At 40.8% G+C, this 13138-nt stretch overlaps 2 protein-coding genes across 4 annotated transcripts; one reads left to right on the top strand and one right to left on the bottom strand.

Annotated features, from left to right (window-relative positions):
• Position 1: 1 nt before the first annotated feature.
• Positions 2 to 9952, bottom strand: tubd1 (tubulin, delta 1). Of its 3 annotated transcripts, XM_086261149.1 has the most exons (11): positions 9627 to 9952; positions 8468 to 8552; positions 6067 to 6224; positions 5585 to 5642; positions 3477 to 3624; positions 3170 to 3386; positions 2867 to 3098; positions 2047 to 2211; positions 1825 to 1953; positions 1439 to 1622; positions 2 to 1328 (listed from the first exon to the last, which is right to left on the bottom strand). In XM_086261149.1, the coding sequence occupies exons 5-11, from the start codon at positions 3593 to 3595 to the stop codon at positions 1223 to 1225; spliced, it is 1152 nt and encodes a 383-aa protein (XP_086117275.1). In that variant the 5' UTR covers positions 3596 to 3624; positions 5585 to 5642; positions 6067 to 6224; positions 8468 to 8552; positions 9627 to 9952; the 3' UTR covers positions 2 to 1222. The 3 variants fall into 3 exon arrangements, with proteins under 3 accessions (XP_086117275.1, XP_086117274.1, XP_086117273.1); XM_086261148.1 differs by lacking the exons at positions 5585 to 5642; positions 6067 to 6224; positions 8468 to 8552; positions 9627 to 9952 and adding an exon at positions 3706 to 4066 and having other exon boundaries at positions 3170 to 3359; XM_086261147.1 differs by lacking the exons at positions 5585 to 5642; positions 6067 to 6224; positions 8468 to 8552; positions 9627 to 9952 and adding an exon at positions 3706 to 4062.
• Positions 9953 to 10127: 175 nt separating this feature from the next.
• Positions 10128 to 12700, top strand: LOC147314310 (uncharacterized). The gene has a single exon (XM_086261146.1). The coding sequence runs from the start codon at positions 10239 to 10241 to the stop codon at positions 12150 to 12152; it is 1914 nt and encodes a 637-aa protein (XP_086117272.1). The 5' UTR covers positions 10128 to 10238; the 3' UTR covers positions 12153 to 12700.
• The last annotated feature ends 438 nt before the right edge of the window (positions 12701 to 13138 follow it).

The following is a 13138-nucleotide window of genomic DNA, read 5'->3' as shown; positions in this document are numbered from 1 at the left end:
CTTATGTTTTCAGTAGCTATGGTTGATTAAGTAACACATGACTTTATTTTGTTGCAAGGGAAATGTCTTTGTTACAGCAGCAGGATTATGAATAAAAAGAGTAAAATCTACAATAAAAACTGCACAAGTACTGCAGGCCCAGGTGAAAGCCTAATAAGGTGAGGTAGTGCAAAAAGTTAATGTACAACTGATTAAATGGAAAAAATTGGAGTTAAAAAAACATAAGACATTCTGCAAAAGAATAGTGGGAATAGCATTAATTAAAAAAAAAAGTATGTAGATTAAATGTAAGAAACTGACAGGTGTGTTCAGCGGTCATAAAAAGAAGAGCTACGGTAGAGTTTCTTAGAGAACAAGAGAAATTGGTTCCTGAGGCGTTCTTTATGGCAGCGTGGTTGAATGAGGCTGCAGCAGAATGAGCTCAGTAGTGTGGAGTGGAGCAGGTAACATGGATTGTCCCTGATGGAGAGCAGTTTGTTCAGTGACCTGCCCCTCACTGACTCAAATGCTTCCAGATTCTAGCCATTGAGGTTTCCACCCTTGTGGATTCCTGACCCGACCAAACACCAGCAACGTGCCATTTACATTGCTGCTGACTGAATGACTGGCAGATCTCCAGGATCTGTGCAAATCCCTCAGCGAGGATTTCACAAGGTGATCTTTTGATATACTTTTTACCCGTCAGCCTTTGTAGCCACCCAGTCAGACAGGTGGCGTGGACGCCCAGGTTTGTGAATGCAATAACTCAAGAACAAGGTGACAAACATCAATACCATTGGTGTATCTATTAAAAATGTCAAACCAGTTTGAATCGCAGTGACCTTGACCTTAAGGTCACAGGTCAAATTTTCTCAAAACTGGGATTTTCAAATTGATACCATTGGTGCATCTACTAGGAAGCTGATAGGTAGGTCTGGTGGTGCGATTGCAAATTTGGGGTAACAAGTGTCTGGCATAGATCTACACAGTTTTTACTAATGTAGCATTTTATTACCCATCTTATAACTTGACACTATACTACTTGAGATGCAAGTATTATAAAGTAGCTCCAGCATTATATCTTGAATAGAGACATCCAGTGTCTCAGTTCTCGCCAGTGCAGATGTCAGAGTCCAGGAATTCAAAGAATTATGTGAAATCAAAGCAGCAATATAAAAAATGTATACAAAACACATAAGGTGTTATTTTCTTATCTACATGAAAGCCACAGTAGTCCCCAGTGCTAGCACAGCTGACTGTAGCTGGAGATCACCTGTTCAAGAGATGTGAAGCTGTCTAGGAAGTCCTCCTCTGAGATGCCAAATTTAATGTACTGATGGATGTACGCCCTGTAACAGGAAAAGTGAAAGAAAATAATTTTTAAAAAGAGAAACTGTCTGCTCAGTTATACTTCTGGGACCAGCTTTTCCTTACTGTGCATGTACAGGGACTGACCCACCTGGAGGCAAACATATTCCAGGCTTTTCCCACCATGTCATCCAAAGGTCTGAGCAGAGCCTGGCTGTTACTGACCAGCGTGGCAGATTTCTCATACTTATTAAAGGGTACAGGGGATTTCCACAAGCTGAAAGCTTCTTTGGATGAGAGCCAGGAGGTATACAGGGCTGGATCATCAATGCCACCTAAGCACATAAGCACATGATTCACATCCCCTGCTCTGTACAATCTGCAGACTTACATTATTACAAAAGAATTGCTCTAATCAATCTTTTGGAAACATCATCCCCTACATGACTGTCATAAATTTATCTGGTAAACTCACACAATCACTGCCTTTTTCCCCTTTTAATTAAATTAAATCAATGTTTCATCCACCCATCTGACCTGTCTCTGCACTGTAGACATCTTTCCCTCTCAGGATGAGAAGGTTGGCCAGAGAGGTGTTAAAGCTGCCCCCTGTGAGACTCCTGCTCCGCCCAGGGTCAGCAGGAGGACGCACCTGCCAGTCTATACCTGTCACACGACAAACAAAGATCCTTTCACTATCACTTCCAACAATATCTCATTGACATAACAGGCTACACGGTTATGTTAGTGTGCACTTGCCTTCTTCCATCTTTGTGTTGGAGATGAGCATCTGTCGCAGGTGTTTGAGCAGCCCCGGCCAGCTAAACGTACTGTAGGCTATGGAGGAACTGGCCATCTGTGGGATGGTGCACAAGCTCAGTAGCTTATACTCTGGATGACAGGCAAGAGCACTCACCAATTCACCTGACAAAAAAAGGCTGTATTGTGAGAAAGGCAAACTCTGTGGGAACCTTTAGTCATTTGTTTCAACTGCTTTTTTTCCCCAGAGAATATGATTATACATTTTTAATGACCCAACAATTGTTTGAACTGATGATCCTGGAACTTGCAGTTGTTTAGAAATGGCTCTCAGAGACTTTCCCAACTTGTGCAAATCTGCAGATGTTCTTAGATCTTCGCTGAGTTCATTGGACTTTCCCAGTGTTCTGAGTATTGGTCAATCCACTGAGGGCTATGAAACACATCCTTGTCATGCTGCCAAAGAGAAACTACCAGATGTACTCAATCATGACCACTAACAAGAAGTGAATTGGTCTCGGCAAGTTAAAAGACATTGCAGATCCTTCTGCAACACTTATTAAAATATTTAAATGAATGTATGTATACATTTGAACCTGTATGTATACTTCTGACCCTGTGTGGAATACGGAAAATCCAAAATAAATTCAAACTTGTGCACCAAACTCTTGTCTTTTAATATCATTAAAGATGTATGCTGTACAAAGGTTCCATCTGGAAAAACAGCAGCTCAAAAAATTACCATGACATTCAAGCCCACCATGAGTGTGTAAACTTCTGTCCACGACTGCAGGTGTGAGTAGTGTTTGTCCTTTCTCACCCAGAGGATTTCTACTGTATGCTCCATGGGAGTCAGCGGTGAGCGCGGGCTGCAGGATACTGCCCAGCTGGTGGGCGATGACCCTGTTGACGTCACTGAAAGAGATGTGTTTGATATTAAGAAGCCGACTGCAGATCCTGTGCACCGTGTCGTTCTCGTGCACCAGTATGGCGTCTGACAATTGGTAGAGATGAGCCAGCGTCAGCACAGAGTTATAGTTCTGGACGATCACCTGAAAGTAAACAGTCAGAAGGTAGCACGATTCTCTCTTACACCATGTTAAAGATAGTTCAGCGTCCACACCTCTCCAGTCCCGTACGGCCAGGTAAGGTGGTTGAGGATAAAGGATGATGGATAAATATCACGGAGACACTGAGTAACGTAGGTGCCGACACCTGACCCCGTCCCCCCTGCCACACTCATCATTGCTATAAGCCCAGCCAGTCTGTCACAGCGCTCCACCTCCCGCCTCACCAGCTCCTCCACTGCGTCTCTGTGACAAGGACCATGGACACAATACCTAGATCAGTAAAAGAAACAGGTGATCAGCGTGAATGCTATCAAATGACAGCATTCCAGAATAGGTGGGCTCATACTGTCCCATCCTTACCCATTAGCCCAGTTGTTTCCGGAGCCCTGCTTCTGGCTGAAGTGAGAACTCGCTCCATAGCTCCACCTGCCAGACTTTGCAGCCATGCTCATACTCCGGTTGATTACTTTAGGCTCCATATCTACCAACAGCGCCCTGGCAACGAGGTCTGGTGTAGGAAAAAACACGGCAGGAAACATGAGTTGACGGGACTCGGACTTTGTTTAGTACTATTAGAGAGGCGTCGTACCTCCCTGTGCGGTCTGGTGAAAGAACCGCTCGCAGCTGGCAGCGCTGTACGTCTTCCTCTGTCCCTCCTGAGCATCGCTACAAATGATGTCAAACAGCTCCTGACCCACCTGGTTACCGCACTGACCGAGCTGAACTGTTACTACAGACATGTTACCGGTCACAGAGCGATGGCACCCACGCTGTGACACACCCGCGACCTCGAGCTGATGGAGCAACGCTTCATAACTTCGGGGCTATCTATACCTTCTCTGGTACGTTGGTGTTACAGCGCTCGCGAAGCCGCCACAAAAAGTTGAACGGGCATTTCCGGTCGAAACCGGCAAAAGTTTCAAAATAAAACTTAATCAAACTAAAGCTTGTTCTGTAAAGTCAACACAAAAAGGTTCAGACCTTTCTCATAGTGCATGTGTAAGGTTTGTGCATGTGTATTTTTATTTCCAAAGAAATAATTTATTTAACACAAGTCAGTGGGGTACATACTGAACGTAAGAGAATAGAAACAATACCAAGTATCGATTCTAACGATTCTATTCTATCGATTCTAACGCACTAGTATAGATTCAGTACCGACACTACTGACATTTGGATGATTCACCCACCTCTAATTGCCATTTACTTTGTCAGCATCTACCATGTATATCCACATACATTTTAATTTTTTGCCAAAAAGATTGTTTTTGAACGTTATTAAACACTTATTACACACATTCAAATAAACACATTACATGTAAAAAAAAATAAAAATGCTATAAACAAAGTCAGCTAAAACATCCCTTTTGTTTCGGTACTTGAAAAAAATCGCAAATCTGGACCCATATGAAATACGGCAGTGGAGTAACGACCCAGACCGCCACTGTCCTACCCCGATATCTTCACGTATCTTGTTTGTGGAGTAAGCGCTTACACAGCGAACCAGTTTCGTAATTACAAGTCACTGGAGGCGCACATCCAATTTACAAATGGCTGGGTGCAAGATTTGGCTATTTTCAAGAAGCCAAACTCTGAGTACGTCGCCATTCATACCAAGGTAAGTCAGCTGGACTGCATCGAGTGAAATAGCCATTTTCCACCCCCACCATAATTAATGTTATACATTTATCATTGAACTGCTAAAATATCGTTATCATATTATATGCCCATAATTGTAAAGTAGATGCAAATTAACACATTGATAATCGGGCAAATTATTAACGCCAATTTGTGTCCTCCCTGTCTCATTTCATTTATTGTCTTTACATCAACCTTGTCCTTGTATGTTTCAGGTACTGCACTCCGAAAGACTGAATGAACCTGCATTACGACCATGGGTAATTGTAAGCACCACGAAGAAGGTCGAAGCTGCACACTGCACCTGTATGGCCGGAGTTGCTGAGATCTGCACCCATGTCGCTGCACTTCTGTTTAAAGTGGAGGCAACAGTGACGATCCGTGGCACAAAGACAGTCACAGATGAACCAGCCTACTGGGTTTTGCCGGGGAACACAACCAAGATACAGCCAGTGGTTGGCCATAACATTGACTTTACATCTTCAGCAGCACAAAAAAAGACTCTTGATGAAAATATAAACGGACCGTCTGTGGTGAAAGGCAGAAGAAGCCGTCCTTCAAAAAGAAAGATTCCTTCTGCTACGTTTGAGGAGTTGTCACCAGTGTTAGACACACTTCAAAAACACAATAAAGCAGTGTGTTTGTCTGGATTGGAGAAATACTGCACATCACACACTGTACAGTCATCCACATTATCACTGTCTCTGGCGTGCTTTTCTCTTTGTGCTGAATATCAACACTGTGATTTCTTAGACTGTAAGCTTTACTTTAGCACAAACAGTTGTAGAAGCTGCCACTCCAAATGTCTTTTGATAACAAGAAAAAAATACCTTTTCAGTACACGGCCTGAAGTTCTTCTCTGACATCTTCTGCAATCGGCTTTGTCTGCTGGTTTGAAGACATAAACCACAAAAAGATGATTTAGTCACTTTGTCTGCGTCATGCAGCTCGAATGTGTCGTGTAACGATGTTGAATAGCCGTCGTTATCCCTCTGCTGTGTCAGTAGGATTGTACTGTACAGCATCTCATTGATATGTGAGGAATGCGAATGTAACACGATAACAGACTTACATCATTAAAATATAAAGGACAGGAGATATTTAGATATTTTTATATTTATATTACATTTTATAGCTGACGGATATTACTAAATAGATAGAATTTACTAAATAGCTGGATGAACATGAAAAATATGTCTATAATAACAAATGACCATGAGAGCCAGTAGAATTAATTCAACTGGACAATCAAAAGATGTCCTTAAATGCTCTTTAAGTGGCAGAACAAACGAACAAACAGTTAATTGCTTACTTGAGATGAAATCTGCTCAGCTACTTTGAAAACAGTTTCTAAGTGGTTCCTCCTTTAACAGGATGACGGCTCAGGGGTAAGGCCATCATGCAGTCCAGCAACCTTTATGGTTCTGCTTTGATTCACCAGGAACTATTAGGGAAACCTTCCAGCGCCTCCTGTGAAAGACACAGGCATAAACACACAAACATTTATTAACATGTTCCACAGTCTTCCAGTTTGATTTTCTCATCCTGTGGACAACAACGTACATGGATGCAAGTTTACAGGGAGTGCAGAATTATTAGGCAAGTTGTATTTTTGAGGAATAATTTTATTATTGAACAACAACCATGTTTTCAATGAACCCAAAAAACCCATTAATATCAAAGCTCAATGTTTTTGGAAGTAGTTTTTAGTTTTAGCTATTTTAGGGGGATATCTGTGTGTGCAGGTGACTATTACTGTGCATAATTATTAGGCAACTTAACAAAAAACAAATATATACCCATTTCAATTATTTATTTTTACCAGTGAAACCAATATAACATCTCCACATTCACAAATATACATTTCTGACTTTCAAAAACAAAACAAAAACAAATCAGCGACCAATATAGCCACCTTTCTTTGCAAGGACACTCAAAAGCCTGCCATCCATGGATTCTGTCAGTGTTTTGATCTGTTCACCATCAACATTGCGTGCAGCAGCAGCCACAGCCTCCCAGACACTGTTCAGAGAGGTGTACTGTTTTCCCTCCTTGTAAATCTCACATTTGATGATGGACCACAGGTTCTCAATCTCAATTCTTCTTTTATACCCTTTCTTGCCAGCCACGCTGTGGAGTACTTGGACGCGTGTGATGGAGCATTGTCCTGCATGAAAATCATGTTTTTCTTGAAGGATGCAGACTTCTTCCTGTACCACTGCTTGAAGAAGGTGTCTTCCAGAAACTGGCAGTAGGACTGGGAGTTGAGCTTGACTCCATCCTCAACCCGAAAAGGCCCCACAAGCTCATCTTTGATGATACCAGCCCAAACCAGTACTCCACCTCCACCTTGCTGGCGTCTGAGTCGGACTGGAGCTCTCTGCCCTTTACCAATCCAGCCACGGGCCCATCCATCTGGCCCATCAAGACTCACTCTCATTTCATCAGTCCATAAAACCTTAGAAAAATCAGTCTTGAGATATTTCTTGGCCCAGTCTTGACGTTTCAGCTTGTGTGTCTTGTTCAGTGGTGGTCGTCTTTCAGCCTTTCTTACCTTGGCCATGTCTCTGAGTATTGCACACCTTGTGCTTTTGGGCACTCCAGTATGTTGCAGCTCTGAAATATGGCCAAACTGGTGGCAAGTGGCATCTTGGCAGCTGCACGCTTGACTTTTCTCAGTTCATGGGCAGTTATTTTGCGCCTTGGTTTTTCCACACGCTTCTTGCGACCCTGTTGACTATTTTGAATGAAACGCTTGATTGTTCGATGATCACGCTTCAGAAGCTTTGCAATTTTGAGACTGCTGCATCCCTCTGCAAGATATCTCACTATTTATGACTTTTCTGAGCCTGTCAAGTCCTTCTTTTGACCCATTTTGCCAAAGGAAAGGACGTTGCCTAATAATTATGCACACCTGATATAGGGTGTTGATGTCATTAGACCACACCCCTTCTCATTACAGAGATGCACATCACCTAATATGCTTAATTGGTAGTAGGCTTTGGAGCCTATACAGCTTGGAGTAAGACAACATGCATGAAGAGGATGATGTGGACAAAATACTCATTTGCCTAATAATTCTGCACTCCCTGTATTGTTAACTTTTGTAAGGTTTATTTAGTGAACATATCCAGCTGCAGCTCCACTGTGATCCTGAACTGGATAAGCACTTAAGAAAATGTGTCAATAAATGGACATACATCAACTTACTATATTTATCCAAACAGACGGGACCAATAATGCTTCGCTGAGTTAGAGACTTTAACAGTCTCTTCTATGTAAGAATGTCTCGTGCTGATAGACCTGCAAACTTGACAACAAAGGTTTTTCAGACTACATGTAGCTGTCCTCTATGTCAGCTCACACATTTACGTCACACTTATTTCTGCTTTCCCATTTTATAATTATTACTTACATTTTGATTAGATACCTTGAGTTTGTAAATGATCAGATTACATAATTGGAATACAATGTATCCAATTCAGGGTTGCGGGAGGATGAAGCCTATCCCAGCTGATACAGGACAAAGACAGGCTGCCAGTTTATTGCAGGGCTAACACAATATGTGTAACAGAAAATCCACTTAAATGTTTGATATTTCTTATAATAATCATAATTATGACTATTATTTAAAGGTTTCTTTATAAATACATTTTGATTTTTTATAACACCTAAAATATAAACCTGAGCTGTTTCAGATTCTGACCTCTGACCTCACTGCAGCTCCCTCTTGGAAGTACGTCTGCTTCTTGTCTACCCCCAGTGTTGACCGCCTGCCCTTGATATCACGTACTGTACCTGAGGAACAAAAAAGGACAAACACTTGCCTTCATTTAAGAAGTACATTCATACAGAGGTAATCTATGGAAACACACTAGTTCACCCTTTGGGAGGAATCAGTTCCTGTGAAACATTTCTGTAAATGAACATCATGTGGAGAATGAATGAAACGAGTTCTTCAGGTGACTCAGCAGTCCCACACTGACAAATGAAATCTAGTTAAACTATTAAGCATATTTGCTCTTCTGAAATCTGTGTTAAACAACAACGAACATAAATTAGTAACAAAAATACAGCTGAGTAGAGGCTTTACAAACCACCAGCAGCCATAATGCTAAATTGTAATCTTCAAATGTTTCTGAGCCGTCTTCAACCTGCTTTTAACACATTAAAGTCCCACAGTCAATGCAGCCTGACTCAATCCTAGATGTTCAGCACACAGAGACACAGAGGTACCGTTTAAAGTTTAGTGTTAACATGAGTCACTGATCATTTGCAGTATTACAGAGTCTGGCAGTCCTTGCATGACGTCCACGTCACTGTAAGTTTCTAGCTGACTCTCAGGTGTGACAGGTGTGCCAGCAGGAAAGCGTAATAATAACCTGCATTCTGAGGTTTGTCATGCAGGCTTAAAGGAGCCAGGCTTTGTTCACACGGCTAGGATTGTATTTTAAACTGACCCTGGGTCAGTATAAGTATCATACAGTTTAAACGAAGCACTGAAACGTGCACATATTTATTATAGATGCACTGAAGCTAATCGACATATTTGCTGTCAGTCTGTGGCTGCGATTAAACACTTTACTGAAAACTTTATTAACTAGTAACTTTATCAGTCATGACAGAAGCTAATATTTCTGTGCTAACATCGTTTAAACAGTAACAGCCTTACTACAATATAAGCTAACGTTTACACCGTAACTTTAAGCTAGCACCATAAAGATGGTAAAACACGTAATAATATCTACAAATGCATCTTAAAGCTGTTATATTAGCACTCGGTGTATTACTAACATATCCACATTAACATTACTGACACACACTGACTTTTAATAGTCATTCTATAAATGCTGTCCGTTCAAATGGTCTTACCTGTACACACTGCATATCCACCGGATTCCAGCCAGAGTGGATTCTGGAGTCTTCCACGCTCCTGTTAGTGATCCTCCATCTGGATGGATGAGAACAACCTTCTGAACAATCTAGCAGGAGATGGCCCATATCTATGGGACTGATTTGTGCTAATAACGCCCATTGTATGGACTGATAACAGCCGAAGCGGGTGAATAAAGTCACCCAGTCGCTAGCTGTGCCATTACCCAGCATACATCACTCCCTCCATAAATGCAATAAACGATACAAAAGTATCGTTCTACCTGTTTTTCAGGTAGTCGTTTACATTATATAATTTATTGTGTTCAGTATACGTCACTACGCTTTGTTTAGACCCCCAAAATGGCGAATCGGGCCAAAATCCTTTCCACGCCCACCCCCGTGACATCACGCTCCAAAGCCCTATGACATCATATATCGTGCATGCAGATCAAAGGCGTCTGATCCATTCGAAAGGCATAAATAGGGGTGAGAATTGCAAACTTAGTCAGTTTATTCACAGCACTCGTGTTCGCAGCATTCAAACCTAAACCTGAGAAACATTTTGAAACAGTTGGATCATTTACACAGTTGTTTTATTAAGATTCCAACATGTCTCAGAGAAAACACAGCGAAAAAAGGCAGCCCAATGTGGATATTATAAATGAGGGCTGGAAAATAATGTTTAATCAAGCACAGGAGAAGATTTTAAACCTGATGACACAAAACAAAAGCAAATGTGCTGAATTAAGACAAATGTCCCACCTGCTTAAAGAAAAAGAAGCTATTAACCAGGAGCTCTATGGGAAACTCGAGCTTAAGAACCTGGAGACTGAGGAACTTAATAAATTAAAATACAAATGCAGTGAAATGCTAAGCAAGAACTCAGAGCTAGAGGGACAGAATAAGGACTTAAACTACAAATACAGTGAAATCCTAAAAAAGAACACAAAGCTCAGGGGACAGAATAAGAACTTAAACTACAAATACAGTGAAATCCTAAAAAAGAACACAAAGCTTAGCGGACAGAATAAGAACTTAAACTACAAATACAGTGAAGTCCTAAAAAAGAACACTGAGGTTGAGGAACGTAATAACAACTTAAAATACAAAAATGATGAAATCCTGAGAAAGAACACAGTGCTCGAGGGACAGAATAAGAACTTAAACTACAAATACAGTGAAATCCTAAAAAAGAGCACTGAGGTTGAGGAACTTAATAACAACTTAAAATACAAAAATGATGAAATCCTGAGAAAGAACTCAGAGCTCGAGGGACAGAATAAGAACTTAAACTACAAATACAGTGAAATCCTAAAAAAGAACACTGAGGTTGAGGAACGTAATAACAACTTAAAATACAAAAATGATGAAATCCTGAGAAAGAACTCAGAGCTCGAGGGACAGAATAAGAACTTAAACTACAAATACAGTGAAATCCTAAAAAAGAACACTGAGGTTGAGGAACGTAATAACAACTTAAAATACAAAAATGATGAAATCCTGAGAAAGAACTCAGAGCTCGAGGGACAGAATAAGAACTTAAACTACAAATACAGTGAAATCCTAAAAAAGAGCACTGAGGTTGAGGAACTTAATAACAACTTAAAATACAAAAATGATGAAATCCTGAGAAAGAACTCAGAGCTCGAGGGACAGAATAAGAACTTAAACTACAAATACAGTGAAATCCTAAAAAAGAGCACTGAGGTTGAGGAACTTAATAACAACTTAAAATACAAATGCAGTGAAATGCTAAGCAAGAACTCAGAGCTTGAGGAACTTAATAACATCTTAAAATACAAAAATGATGAAATCCTGAGAAAGAACTCAGAGCTCGAGGGACAGAATAAGAACTTAAACTACAAATACAGTGAAGTCCTAAAAAAGAGCACTGAGCTTGAGGAACTTCATAACAACTTAAAATCCAAAAACAAGAAAATGCTCAAGGAACAGCACGTACTGGGTGGTTTCGGCCAAGGGCCTAGTGTCAACTTGGGGGAGAAATCGGAGCACTGTGCATGTTCCCCCAATTCATGCACCCAGCAACTGAATCATGAGGGGCCAAAAGATGCACCAGTGCCTGAGCCCACCAAGGACTCCACAAAGGAGTGTGACGTGTGCGAGGCTGAGCCCTCTGCACCTTGTAATGATGTGACAGTGGAAGCTCCACTGTCAGAGGAACAGTTGCTTGTTAAAGAGCTCATAAAGGCAGTAATCACACATGCCTCAAGAGAGGCAAATGTGTCGCCATCCGATGAGATTCAGCAGGGTCTCTTCATAGCTCTGTGGGCGCAACTTAAAGAAGAAACTCTAAATATAAAAAAAAAGAGGATCAAAAGTCTTGAAAAGGCAATTTTCAAAGACATTACAAAGGAACTGGGTATTACACCTAACCTTGTTACCATTACGTTGGCTGTTGCTTCGCCGTACCAACAAGTGGTGATTTCGATATTCAAAGACCACCTGTTCCGAAAAAAGCAAAACCGACTTGCAAGGTTTTTCGCATGGTGTGGAAAAACATAGGACGATGAAGACCAGCTACCAGAAACTGACAATATCTCCCAGACACTTTTGAACGAATTTAAAGATATTATATTTCCAAGAAAACAAAATGAATATTTAGAGCAATCCACAGGATTGCTCTAAATATTTCTTTTAAATTATTTGGACAGTTTAAGTGTATTAGTTGACATCAAAGTGACTCTTTAAATTGGCTAACAACAAATGATTCAAACAAGCTAATTTATTTCACATCCAATGAGTCACTTTAAAAATCCCACGACCGGTCGAGGCAGATGGCCGTCCCTCACTGAGCCTGGTTCTGCCGGAGGTTTCTTGCTTTTAAAAGAAAGTTTTTCCTCCCCACTGTCGCCGAGTGCTTGCTCAGAGGGAATTGTCAGATTATTGGGGTTTTATTTATTTTTTATCAACTAATACGGGGCTCGCAAAATCTCTAGCCCGACTTCTCGGAGCTAGCGATATCTCCGGTCGGGCGACCAAAATCTATCTCAGCCCCGCCCGTCGGGTTATCATATAGCCCGACGGGCGATTTTGCGAGCCCTGCGATCTTATTGGGCATTCCAAATGGATTTTTTTAAATTCATTAATAAAGTCCTAAAAAGAGTATATTGTGAATATTGCATGTTTTCATTGTCACACAAATGTGTACATTTTCAGCCTAGACTGAACACGTGTGTTTGTCTTCTATTCAAAATCAAACATTTTAGTAGCAACTACTTTATTAAAATATGGCAGATGTTTTACTCTGATTACACAAACTTTATGTAGGAGTAGGTCACAGATAAGAGGTATTTATTTGTAAATTTGACCTCTGACCTCACAGAGATACAGGATGACAGGATATGTGATATTAGAATCCACATATATTGGTATATAATCTCCTAAATGTTGCCAATGGCCGTAAGGAACATAGCTCTAAATAACATTATCATCTTTTTGACCCTTGCATTATTAAGTGATAAGAACAAGTAATCTGATGTCCTGTAATC

The sequence above is a fragment of the Aulonocara sp. 'chitande type north' Nkhata Bay genome, linkage group LG14 (genome assembly GCF_057382095.1).
Source record: "Aulonocara sp. 'chitande type north' Nkhata Bay isolate Kocher_YH1m ecotype deep benthic linkage group LG14, A_spYH_male_GT1.1, whole genome shotgun sequence".
NCBI lineage: Eukaryota > Metazoa > Chordata > Actinopteri > Cichliformes > Cichlidae > Aulonocara > Aulonocara sp. 'chitande type north' Nkhata Bay.
Note: the sequence above shows the minus strand (reverse complement) of the source record. Positions and strands in the feature narration are given on the sequence as shown.